Source organism: Corylus avellana, chromosome 8 (genome assembly GCF_965113065.1).
Source record: "Corylus avellana chromosome 8, dhCorAvel1.hap1.2, whole genome shotgun sequence".
Taxonomy (NCBI): Eukaryota; Viridiplantae; Streptophyta; class Magnoliopsida; order Fagales; family Betulaceae; genus Corylus; species Corylus avellana.
Genome location: NC_142497.1, coordinates 19,284,620 through 19,296,895, shown reverse-complemented (window position 1 = coordinate 19,296,895; position 12,276 = coordinate 19,284,620). Strand labels below are relative to the sequence as shown.

The following is a 12,276-nucleotide window of genomic DNA, read 5'->3' as shown; positions in this document are numbered from 1 at the left end:
GTAAGGGTGTTAAGTGAGCGATGCCCTCGTGAGCAAGTTCGGGTTCGGCTTGTATTCGACTCGATTATTAAATGATGCGTTTCATGAACATAAATACTGGTTCAAATATTAAACGAAGCAAACTCGGCTCAACTTGGTTAAGCTCGTGAGCAACTCATATAAAGCTCGAATTAGTAGTTGTTCACATTGTTGCTCATATTAATATTAAAATTGATTATTTTTTTTTCCTAATAGATTCTCTCTCTTTGAAATCAAGTGCATTGTTGTATTAACTCCCTTGGCCACCCCCATTCGGCCAGATGGGGGTGGCCTTTTTTCCTTTTTTTTTAACATTTTTTAACATTTTTTTTTTTAAAATGGGTACTACGTGTCAACATCTGATTGGTCCACATGTTAGTCCTAACGGTCAACTAACAGATTAACTAACTTGGTCATTTATCAAAACTCCATGGGGGTCTTGTGATAAAAATGAAATCACAGAGGAAAAAAAATAAAGTTGTCAAATCCTAAGGGTATTAAGTATTTAACCCTATTTTTAATATGTGGCATTTTTCAAGCCTTTCGATGGAAAGAACGACTGTTTAGAGCCTTTGTTAATGTGCCACATTAATTTTGGATTTAAATTTGCTGTTGGAAACCCCACATTTTTGTTTTTGGGAGAAAGATCCTCTTTGTTTCATTTGAAATGGACGGGATCCATTTAATTGTTTTAAAAGGGTATTTTTGTTTAAATAAAAAATAAGAAGCTCAAAAATGATAAAATTATCCCTTAAAAACAACTAACTTGTTCTGGAGAGGATCCAAGTACACATTTTTTTAGGTGTTTTGAATTCTTATACCATTTCTTAATTTGTTTAGAAAAATAAATAAATAAATAAAAGAGTGGCCTTAATTTCGTCGCTTTCTACAAGCCAGCGTTGAGATAAGTTATTTTTATGGCAATCCAAAATCATCCAACACGTGGAAAATCTCCGCTACACGTCACGCCACCCCTACCCCCACTTACAAAGCTCCACGTCAACGAAATTCTCATATATCTAAATAATATAATAAAATAACACTAGGCGTCATAAATGCGCAATCATAATGTCTGTAAAACTCCGCAAACAGTTACTTCAAAATCTTCCCAACCCTCTTCTTCCACTTTCGTCTGAAGCGGTTTGTGACAATTGAAGAAACCCGTAATCGGCGATGTTAACGGCGTGTTTGGATCGGATTCGGGGTTAGGGTTTGTTTGGGTTTTTTGGGGGGCTCTGTGTGTGTTTTCTCAAATGCTATTTTTTTGTTTTGTTTTGTTTTGCTTGGATTGGATTGTTTTCCATCAGAATGATACAAGCTCAAGCTTCCGCAACGCTCCGGAGCTCTGCTTATCTCAGTGCTCTCGCCCAAGAAATCGAGAAGACGCTCCGGCGGGTTCGTTCTCTTTGCTCTCTGATTTTCTTTTCCCCGTTCGCTTGCTGAGAAAATGTGGGAAAATGAAAACGGGATTGGGTGTGTTGAACTGTTTTTTGATTGTTCGGGAGCTGTCAACGAGTGTTGTAGGACAAATTTTGTTTTTTTGTTTTCCTTCTTAGTTTTCTCGGCAACCAAAAGCTTGTTTATTACGAAGTTGCTTGTTTGAATGAATTAGTCTAGGTAGTGTTTGGATTGTGAGAGAATAATTCGTGCAATATATTGGAAGAGATTGTTTATTTGTGCCTTCATTTGTGGTAGGCGCAAGCTTCTCCTTCGCAGAGTCCCAAGTTGTTGCGAGAGCTGTTTGCTGACATTGCTTTAGAGGTTGATGACCGAGCGAGAGGTGAGTCGAGGTTGTGCAATGCCTGCCTATTTTCTCATTTTGATGCAATGTTTTCGTAGACAATGATGAAGGAAAAACGTTGAAAACCTATTCGGGACTTTTGCTCAAGTGCAGTGGCAAATCATACTAAATTACTAATTGTTTGTTGATATAGATTAGAGATTGATTTTATTAGAGTTTGTCTAGTAGCTTATGGGATTTTTTTCCATCACGACCAACAAAACTTAAATTTTGTAGTGTTACAAACAACAATTACGTTATTCATCCCAATAAAAACGAATATTACATAAAGTGTTCTCATATTTTTCAAATGAAACTGAAACAGATATGATTCTCACGCGAGAAGAAGGAATGATTTGTCCTGCAGAGGATGGTACTAGTGGTCCATTATGCTTTTTTGATGTTCTTGCGGATTATTATGTTCTGGTGCCCGAGAGTGGAAAGCCCATCCTTGATTTGATTGTCCAGCTATGGAGCCAGTCATTTGCATCCCATATTTTTACACTTTTGTTCCACAAATGGGTATGTTGGCTTGCATATAATTATTGTTTGGATTGAATTGCATTCTGTTTTACACCAATGATTATTGATCTTGTTTGATAATTCAAACCTTACACTAGGAGGATTTTCAAATTTTGCACACAACTTAGTTTTTCAAGATTCCACCTATTTGATTGGGCTGAAGGAAGTTTAAGGAAGCTTGTGTTGGAAAAATTAAATAATTAAATGAATAAAGACTTAGAGGTTAACTTTTGGCCAAAGTAGCATTTTATAACATGAACAAATAGATTTCTATTTCTGGTATCAAGGGAGCTTTTATAGCTTCAACTTTCATTTGGTCGTCAAGCAGGAAGAGGTTACTTTCTAAGCTGCAGAAATAACAAGCGCTGCTTGTCCACTTCTGAGATGCCAACTTGTCTAGTAGAGGACCACCACTTACGGGATTATCATTTTAAATTTATTCTCCCTGAGAAGACTTTCCCATTGGGGATTTCTGGAATTAGACTACTTAGTTGTTGGCTATAGCCATGTGAAGGACATAAAACATGAATTTGGCACATATTCAATCTTTTCTAATATGCAAAATATACCTTCAAAATGCCTACTTCTGCTGATCTGCGTAGCGCCACTGAAAATTGTAACAATTTAAAAAGAAAAAACAGATTACATTCGTCATGGATACAATAAGATCAGTCTTATGTCCTAAAGTTTGGGAATTTTATCCTTAATAATATTCTTGAAATACTTATCAAAATATTAATAATAATAATAATATTCTTCAAACATTGCAACCATGTCTGACACATGTTGAGGCTCCCAGATATTCGTGATTGATGTTGTAAGGCTTGTGAGTTTAGGTCAAACCCTGTTTCCCCTGTTTCTGTAGACTTTTGTTATGCAAAAGTGTCTATTTTTTTTTGCCCAAAATATTTATGTTACTCCATCCCTATAATTCGTTTAAAGCTTGGGTTCATTAATAATTACAGTTTCTTTGGGGTTTTTTTTTTTTGAAGGCTTGATTGTAATTGATTTCTTATGGGATCTTATATTAAACAATTGAACCTGGTTGACATTTAACTCTTTTTCTTCCATTGGGTTGAGGTATGTACCTATCATGGTTTGCTCAGCATGAATAGCCCCTGTGGAGCTTAATTGTGATATTTTGTTATATATGGATTCCAACAAATCTGTCTAATTCATTGAAGGCTTGTGATGATTACTTATTTACGCCTCTACACTGATGTTCATATGATGTTGAGTAGTACATATTTCTGTTTTTCTTTTGCAGCTGTTTGAAGTTCAACTTGACAATTCTGAAGTCCTCCTCCGTTACTCATCTGCTCTTGTTCAAGGTGCTTCAAATGTTTTATGGTACGAATATCGAAAATATATGTGGATTATAATTGGTTGATTGGCTAGTGTCAAGCTGGTTACCGATAACGTTTGGAGTTGCACTGCAGTATTTCCAATTTCTATTGAATGTTGAGTGCCTTCTCTAGATAATGCTGATGGAAAGATTTTTGAAGTTTACTTTCACTCTGTCCTTTGTGCTCTATTTGACTTCCGAGGTTTTGGAGCAAGGGATATTTGTGTTGTCCTCAGTTATTTCAAATTTTCTGTTTTTGTTTGCTTTCCTCCATCTTTATTGCTCTAAGTGTTAGGTGTCACTTGTTCTATCAAGATCTTTTTCTTTTTCTTTTTCTTTTTCTTTTTTGGGTGTTGAATGCAACATAACAAAAACTTGACAGTAGCCCATACTGTAAGATGTATTCTTGTTTTTTTTTTTTAAAAAAAAAAACACACATTTTTATGTGTGTGTTTTTACCATCGCTGTTTCTGTATAATCATGCAGCAAAAACTAATATTTGATGTACTGCTGTATTGTTATTCTTGATCCTCTCTTTCCTGTAACCCATGATTTCTCTGAACCCCATCCCAGCCTGATAATCTCCCTCGAAACCCAAAAGGGCAGTAGTAAATTTTATTTTTTATACTGTTACCTTTATAGTAGTTTTCATGAATGGTTTATAAGATTTCTTCTGTATTTAATTTTCATTGCAGTTGAGAATTAGGGTGCCGACAAATGGGTGCATGAGGGCCCTGAATTTTTATTTATTATTGTTGTTGTTGTTTTTTATTGCTATTATTATCGTTCTCATCCTCTTCTTTTAGAGTAATCAATTGACAGTATTCTGTTTTTGTGCTTTTACAATCCCCTGTTTAGATTAATGGTAAGTAGGATTTTAATACGTTGTTGTAATAATCATTGTATGGTTATTTTCAGGATTGACAGCCAAACAAATTCTAGGCGTTTTCAATCCCTCTTTCATGTAAGAGCCCTTCCACATATGAAATTTTACATTCCAGCATCTATTGGCTGAACAATGTCATGATTTTCTTTTATTTTAACCTTAATTTTTTCCACTGAACTCAGTATCTCCTTGAGGAAGTTGCACTGGAGCCCACACGCTTAAACAAGATTCCTGTGCAGGTCAGTCGTTGTTGTCCTTTCAGATCTTACATGCTGATACTTTCCTTTTATGTGGTTGAGCTTTCATGTATAATCCTATGAATACAACTCGACTGTGGAACCATTATCCAATTATTATCTGTAGTTTGTGTTTCCTTAACTGTCGGCAATTATTTATCTAATCTCAGGCCCAGAGAGATCTGTATCTTTTACTCTCAAGGTTCATAATTTTCTACAATTCAGGTAGGCTTTACAGTGCAGCTGATACTCTCTTTAACAAAATAGTGCATATTTCTTCATCGTGTTGCCGTTCATGCAGGTGACAAGCTTGAAAGTTTCTTAAAACATTTTCCAGATTTTCCAAATGCTTTCTTGGTTGGTGGTCCAGCAGACTTCTTCGTTATTGAACTTGCTGATCAGGTATATCCGATTGACCATCTTCACCGCATATAACTTTTTTTTCCCAAATAGTTGTGTACTGGATCATACACGTGTAACCCTTTTAATATTGTGTTAAATTCTTCTATCTTCAGCTTCTAAAGTTAAAGGTGGAACCAGTACTGCTCCATTACCTTTCACACCTTATAGTTCTCCAGGGTATTCAACCATCTATGAGATCTAATATGTTTTGTATTTGACATCTTATGGCTGTTTTTCCGATCAATGTGGTTATTAATTTTTGCAGGCATGGAACTAAGAATGACCACAAGTACAAGGTTAAAGACGTGTTTATATAGCTTCACATCTCCTGGTGGTCCAATGTATCCTACAAGAGCCGTTCGTCATGCTGCCTGGGATGCACTAGATTTGCTTTTTCCTGTGAGTTATATTTTTCTGAATTAGTTGGCCTAAAATATAAAATTGCTAGTTATTAATGAACTTGTATTGGCATTAAGCTCACAACAAGTTCATTATTATCAATATTCGTATGTGTCCATTATAACTGTTTGAAGAGTATGCAAGTTAATTATAGAGCAGAAGGTTTTGGTTGGGTGTTTATCATACTCAAAAAGGCTTTTAGGTTTACTCAAAGAGCTGTGATGCTTGGTGTCAACCCTACGAGAGAAAGAAAGGCTTTCAAGGAATAGAGATTTCTGGCTGCCAAATTGAGGCAGCCAAGCGTCAGACATTTTGTTTTGTTTTTTTGTTTTCTTTTTAAATTGAAGAAGAGATATTAAAAGGGAATTCAAATTTGAGGTATTAGCACCAAATTTGAGGCATTAGCACCAAATTTAGGATGATTGAATCCTTTTTTGGTGATACCATCCCTAAAGGATTAACCTTCTACCCTTAGGTTTTAGTTTTGAATCCAAAAACAAGTTTTGAGGCATTAAAAACTAAATATTAACTCATAGAAACTTAACTAACAAAAAAATAATAACAAAATTTTTTTTATTATTTTTTTTTAATATATGTCCGACGCTTGTTAGCCGCATAGCAAGACTCGCTTTCAACGTGCCCTAGAATCTGCCAATGAATGTGGCAACTACTCATGCACTGCTTATCACTTAGGCCCACATGCTTAGGATATATATATATATCACTTAGACCCACATTATGCATTTTTATTTAATATAGATCAACTATCTTGTTCATTTATGCTTCTAGTGTATGCTGCAATAGGTATACGCACCCCAAATTGTTTGGTAAGAGTCATCTTGATTAGACGAATTAGCAGAACTAATTTATATAAGTGGAATCCATTCAATTAGTAAGAGTACGATTTAGGAAGATGATTGAGACCAAGTTGTTTGGTGATAATTTAGTCCCATGCTTGACAAGGTCAAGTCATAACAATTCACAGAGTTTCCCCTTTCATATCTTTTTAATTTGTCAGAGGATTTTTCTGACATAAGATTAATTGCTGTGGTACAGATTGGGAGATACCCTCGGCATCTTATAAGCCTCTTTTTCCGATTGCTATATCCATGGTATTGGCCCTCCTCATGTTGGAACTTCGTAATCTCTTGCATAAAGGCCGTGCTATACTCTCTGTTAAGGTTGGTATTTTCCAGTTGGGAGAAGCTGAAAAGGCCATAGAATTTCATGTAGAGTCAAAACTGAAAATCTCTTGAAAGATTTAAAATTGTGTAGTGTATGTCTATCTTTTGTTTTCCCATTAGCCTCTCTTATTTTATTGTCGAGGGGTGGTCAATCGTACCAATGTTTCTTTGTAGAACATGGGGTACTTTGTACCCAACAAATTTGATATTTTAATGAGATTTTTTTTTTTTTTTTAAAGAGATATTTTAATGAGAATTTGTTGTCTAGTATTGCTCGCATACGGTTGCTCATTTATTCAATTTTCTTTTCCTATTTTAGATGCTTTCTAACCATGTCTTGCCAAATATAATTTCTTAGTATACATACAGCTTTCTTCGATTAAACAAGGGAAATAGATAAATCATACAGACGTTTAAGAAAGATTTGGCCTTGCCCATCTATTTCCACGTGACAGAACTCAGCAAAGAAAACAGACTGACGCAAGCCACATTCAAAACATATTTTGTGTTGAGTAACAGAGAACCGAACAGATTTATATAGCAAAGGAAGACAGCCCAAAATACATACGTAAATAGGGAATTGAAGTCTTTGATTACTAACTCCCAAGAAAGTAAAAAATAAAAAGAATGATTCTTGAGCTTTCAAGTGTATGAGATTGAACGTGTTAAAACTGAAAATCCAGATAATCACAAGCAGGCGGCGCGACAGAGAGAGAACATGAGCAGAATGGTCAAATTTGGCACAAAAACTGGCATCCTAATGCAAATACAGCACCAATCGTCTAAAATTTCATGGTGCAGCGTATTAAACAAAATTCTGCATCAATTAGAAAGGAAATGAAGTTGGGTAACACCCGAATCAGGCAGCAGCAGAAAAGCAACTAAGCAGGCTCTTGCTCTCATGGAACATGCCATCAATTGGCCACAGAAAGAAGACGAGATCCACCAACTGATCCGAGTCGACTCCCTCAGTTTCATTATCAAGCAGCAAATAATGGACTCTTTTCCAGATAAAGTACAACGAGGGAGAGACTGTGTGACCACAAATGTCAGGATGAGGGGAGCTTAATACTTTCAGGTATTTACTTTCACAAATATTCAGGCATCATTACCTTAAACCAAAAAGGCACTCCTTCCAGAGACGGAAGCCTTTAAGGTAGTGCACGATTCTGAGCATCAATGTAATCCTTACTAGTTGACCCAGGTTCCAGGTTTGATCCCTACATATGTCAACCTTGCTAAGGTGTTGACACCATGTCTGCCACCAACACGGCCTCAAGTTGAACTGAAGCAGCGCGGTTCCACATGATCTACTATGAATACATTAGAGATCCATAATAATAAACAGGGGAACTAACATTTCCCTGGCCAAAACATACAACAGATGTAACTCGACCAACCAACTAAATCAACTGCATTATATGAACACAGTATAAAATTTATGAGTGCACAGACAAATAAAAAAAAAAAACATAAAGAGATCATCTACCTCAATCGAAGTCTCCCAGTTTTACGATGCATTCATAACCAAAAGATGTTGCAGCTGTGGGTGATTTCAGCAAGGCTCAATTCTCCCACATTTGCAGCCAGAGTTTTCTTTGCATATGGAGTAACCAGAGAGAAAATAAGGCCTCGCTTCCAAACTCCGACTCGTTGAATGTAACAAAAAGAACTTAGGAAGCTAAAAAGCCAAAAGCATGGGTTCAGATTACATAGTGACAGCTGTCCATCAACCCACATAACGTATACCAAGTCAAAGGAACAATCGACATTAACAGGCCAAACTCCTTATAACAAAGATTCTAACAGTTCACTCTACGGGTAGTTTTTTCCTCTTTTCTCTTAAGTAGGATTTTGGTAGAGATACACAAAATATATGAGATTGTTGCATCACCACACAGCAGAAGGCCACGGGAGATTGTAATAGCCAAACAATAAAACATGATAATGCCTTTAATCTTTCTGCTTTGCTTCCTCATGATACTTTTCCAGGTCGGCATCAAGATCTTCCTGAGATAACTTTTCACCACGGCCTCTTCCCCGTCCACGTCCACGACCCCTTCCAATGCCTCGGCCACCACTGCTACCACTGCTACCACGTGGCCGTCCTGGTGCACCACCCCTACCTTGTCCACTGTTCATTAACCATGTTGAACACATTAATCAAAACTGCCATATCATTTTACATCAGCAGCACATGAGAAAGCATATACTAGAAAAGGTACTAACAACAAATTATTAACCCACAAAAACAAATAGTAACATTGAATTAAACAAAAAATGGTGTGGCACATCCAACAAGGCCAAATAAATGTAAACCAGATTCTGCGAGTGGATTAAAATCACAAATGGATCATACCATAGCTTGATTAGTTCCAAATTCCCAAAAAAAAAAAAAAGAAACTACAAAGATCCTAGCTCAAAGACACATTTCCAGTATAGACAACTGGTAATTTTCACAGAGAATCATTCATTTTTCTCAAACTATAATATTAAAAAGTTCTACTTACGCGTTAAATGCATTTTAGATATTAATAATACTCTATTTATTCTTTTGAATCCATCAGTTCTTTCATTCAACCCAATAGAAAAACAAAAACAAAAAACTGTCACCACAATACTATAATGACTCAAGGAAATGTGTCCGCCGCATCTACACTATCACCTCAAAAAAGACTAGTCAATTTAGAGCTTTCCTAGAATCACTTATAAAGCCCAATTTCACCTAGTAAGTAATGTGGGACTTAGCACCCATTAATATCTTTATAAACCATCCACCTTCCCAATATGAGAATGAAGTATTACAAACTCCCCCTCCCCCCTTAAACCCTCCCAATATGGGGCAGGAGTGTTACAAATACACCTATATACTGGCAGTAAAAACTGCAAATATTAATAATATTCCTAGTGTAGACTGACCTTTAGCAACAAAAAACCAAAATTCGTGCATGCCAACAACCTTTTTTTTTAATTGCTTAACAGCTAATAAACAGAGCTTTGAAATAATTCTCTCTAAATTTCATGCATTTCCCAGCAAGTTGGTACAAGCAAAATGCATGCCCCCTACTACACATCTATATCATGGATATTTAAAACATAAATGACAATACACTGAATAAGCTGAACTGTCAAAACTTTCTTCAACCAATTTGACAGCCAAATATTCCTATATTCAATATACGAAACCATGGCACAGCACACACTTTATTCCAAAAGAACATTTAGCAAAGACAAACCATTATTGGGATATCAACAATAATGCAAAGCAAGCATGCCCTCTGAATATGATAACTACTAATATTGTAAATAAGTGGAAAGGCCCCAAGCATAATAAACAAGACACAAAACTTGATGCCAAATAGGCCATCCCAAGCATAGCAAACAAGACACAGAAACTTAACACCATTATAACCTAAATTCACAAGAACAATGGAAGTGATTTTTTTTTTCAGAGAGTGCATACCCTCGGGGAATCCCGTTTGAATTTCCAAAAGTGCCATTAGCTGCTGGAGGCACAGCAGGTGTTGCAATGTTTGTTCCCACAATCTCTATCTTCATTGGTTTCCCGTCAAGCTGAACATTGTTGTATCTCTTAACAGCTGCCACACCATCTGCTCGTCTGGAGAATACTACTTCGGCCGTTCCCTAGGAAAAACAGTTTTTTTCTAAACCACAGCAGGACAGAAAGAATTCATCAGAAGGACCTACTTATGCCAAACTTGACAAGATACCTTCGATCTCCCGCTCCTGTCATAATGGATTGAATAACGCTTGAGGTCACCAACTTCAGCAAACAGTTCCTGCACATGTTTAAAGTAAGATTAGAAAACAAATAATGTAAAGATGCCTCTCAACCAACAAAAGTTTTTTAAATAAAAAAAATGCAATTCCCATCACCTCAAGTAAAGAAAGAAAAGGGAATGAAATCATAGCAGCTACAATATGAGTACATGCACATGGACAACACCAGAGTCATAAGCTTATAAACAGAATCATAAGCAGATAGATCTCAATTCAATAAACATGCCGAAAAAGGGCATACAAATGCCACAAGGAATTAGAATTCAAATGAGAGCAAATGAATTTCATGGGTGGAAGAACAAGGAAGTCTCTCCATGGGTAAAAAGCCTAAGAGATCTACCTCATGTAAAGTGTATTGGCCCATTAAACATTGCCAACAAAAACCCTCTAAGAAGTGTACTGAATGCAGGAAACATGAACCCAAAAGAGAAACAATTTAAATAACTACCAAGGAGTGGCCCAAGTACGCAGGAAAAAAAGGAAATTTTGAGGACATCATAGAACCATGGTATCCAGTCCATATCCTTGCAAACACGATCAATTTAAAGACATGGTCTCAAACAAAATAACCTTCTCTAAGAAGTATATTGCAAACAACGAGGTTTAATCAAAACCCATCTTATACCCATATCCCTATCTTTCCAACATAACAAAATCTACCACGTGCAGACCACATACTTGCTACTTAGAGAAAAAGTGACGATTTACCATTTCATGATTTGAAAAAGTAAAACAATGGAACCTCACCCTCCTGATTATTTACAATCGTTGGTTGCAGCGTTATATTCAAAGTCATAATTTAACAGACGCTAATAGATCCGATCTCGTACGGTTTTACTTATACGGTCCTTTCGAATCTGGTGATAAAAAAAAAATGTACTTTTTACCCTTTTCTTCTCCTATTGAACTAATATAGCAGGCAAAGCTATGAACGATCCAAAACTGAAGGAGCAAATTTTGACCACCAGAGAAGAAATATTGAAAAGTACCTTAATGTCCTCGTTGGAAACACCGTAATCGAGATTGGATATGTAGAGCTTGGTCCCGGTCTCTATGGCAGAGGCTCGACCCAAATTCTCATCCATGAACATATCGTGCTGCCACGTCGACTCTGGCGCCTAATTTGACATACAATCAAACAAATCAGAGAATAAATCGTAGCGAAGAACATAACAAACCATTTAATTTAAAGAAACGCTAAATCTATATGAACAATCGGAACCCTAGGTCACCTTGGCCGTGGCGTAAGGCCCCGTACGGTTGGCGGCGCGGTTGGGGATGCGGCGAGCTGGTCCCGGACCAGGAGCGGACGCCCGGCTACGGCCTCTGGCGCCGGATCCGGACTGCTTGTTGCTCTTGATGATATCGTCCAGGGCCATGTCTAAAGCGGTCGACATGTTTCTAGAGAGAGAGAGAGAGAAAAAACCCTAGGAGCTACAGAGAGAGAGATCTTGGAAATGAGAGAGAGAGAGAGAGAGCGAAAGAAAAGGGTTAGAACTTAGAAGATTGACGAGGAGAGAAGAGTCGCAGTCAGAAGGCACAGTGCCTTCACGCGGTATGGTCGTACTATTATTAGGTCTTGCTTTAATATTATATAATTAAAAGTGTGAATCCTATTACCAGTAGCATGGTGTCGTGGTGTAGTTGGTTATCACGTCAGTCTAACACACTGAAGGTCTCCGGTTCGAACCCGGGCGACGCCA

General features: G+C 36.9%; 2 protein-coding genes and 1 non-coding gene across 3 annotated transcripts; 2 read left to right on the top strand and 1 right to left on the bottom strand.

Annotated features, from left to right (window-relative positions):
• Window positions 1-1,082: 1,082 nt before the first annotated feature.
• On the top strand, window positions 1,083-7,001 carry LOC132163462 (K-stimulated pyrophosphate-energized sodium pump protein). The gene is made up of 11 exons (XM_059573762.2): window positions 1,083-1,413; window positions 1,714-1,798; window positions 2,124-2,320; window positions 3,588-3,670; window positions 4,584-4,629; window positions 4,734-4,790; window positions 4,958-5,012; window positions 5,089-5,189; window positions 5,303-5,366; window positions 5,455-5,588; window positions 6,645-7,001. The coding sequence occupies exons 1-11, from the start codon at window positions 1,327-1,329 to the stop codon at window positions 6,807-6,809; spliced, it is 1,074 nt and encodes a 357-aa protein (XP_059429745.2). The 5' UTR covers window positions 1,083-1,326; the 3' UTR covers window positions 6,810-7,001.
• A 1,403-nt stretch (window positions 7,002-8,404) lies between these two features.
• LOC132163463 (RNA-binding (RRM/RBD/RNP motifs) family protein) lies at window positions 8,405-12,086 on the bottom strand. Its single transcript, XM_059573763.2, has 5 exons — window positions 11,806-12,086; window positions 11,563-11,691; window positions 10,504-10,572; window positions 10,236-10,417; window positions 8,405-8,906 (listed from the first exon to the last, which is right to left on the bottom strand). The coding sequence occupies exons 1-5, from the start codon at window positions 11,968-11,970 to the stop codon at window positions 8,726-8,728; spliced, it is 726 nt and encodes a 241-aa protein (XP_059429746.1). The 5' UTR covers window positions 11,971-12,086; the 3' UTR covers window positions 8,405-8,725.
• Window positions 12,087-12,202: 116 nt separating this feature from the next.
• On the top strand, window positions 12,203-12,276 carry TRNAV-AAC (transfer RNA valine (anticodon AAC)). The gene has a single exon. It is a non-coding gene; the product is annotated as a tRNA-Val (tRNA).

What these genes read in the sequence shown, in the direction of transcription:
- LOC132163463 (XM_059573763.2), bottom strand. Translation starts at nt 11,970, where the DNA reads ATGTCGACCGCTTTAGACATGGCCCTGGACGATATCATCAAGAGCAAC. An exon ending in ACAGGAGCGGGAGATCGAAG is followed by an intron (nt 10,418 to 10,503) that starts GTATCTTGTCAA and finishes TGTTTTTCCTAG; the next exon opens with GGAACGGCCGAAGTAGTATT. An exon ending in TCAAACGGGATTCCCCGAGG is followed by an intron (nt 8,907 to 10,235) that starts GTATGCACTCTC and finishes GTTAATGAACAG; the next exon opens with TGGACAAGGTAGGGGTGGTG.
- LOC132163462 (XM_059573762.2), top strand. Translation starts at nt 1,327, where the DNA reads ATGATACAAGCTCAAGCTTCCGCAACGCTCCGGAGCTCTGCTTATCTC. An exon ending in CATAATTTTCTACAATTCAG is followed by an intron (nt 5,013 to 5,088) that starts GTAGGCTTTACA and finishes CCGTTCATGCAG; the next exon opens with GTGACAAGCTTGAAAGTTTC. An exon ending in ACACCTTATAGTTCTCCAGG is followed by an intron (nt 5,367 to 5,454) that starts GTATTCAACCAT and finishes TAATTTTTGCAG; the next exon opens with GCATGGAACTAAGAATGACC.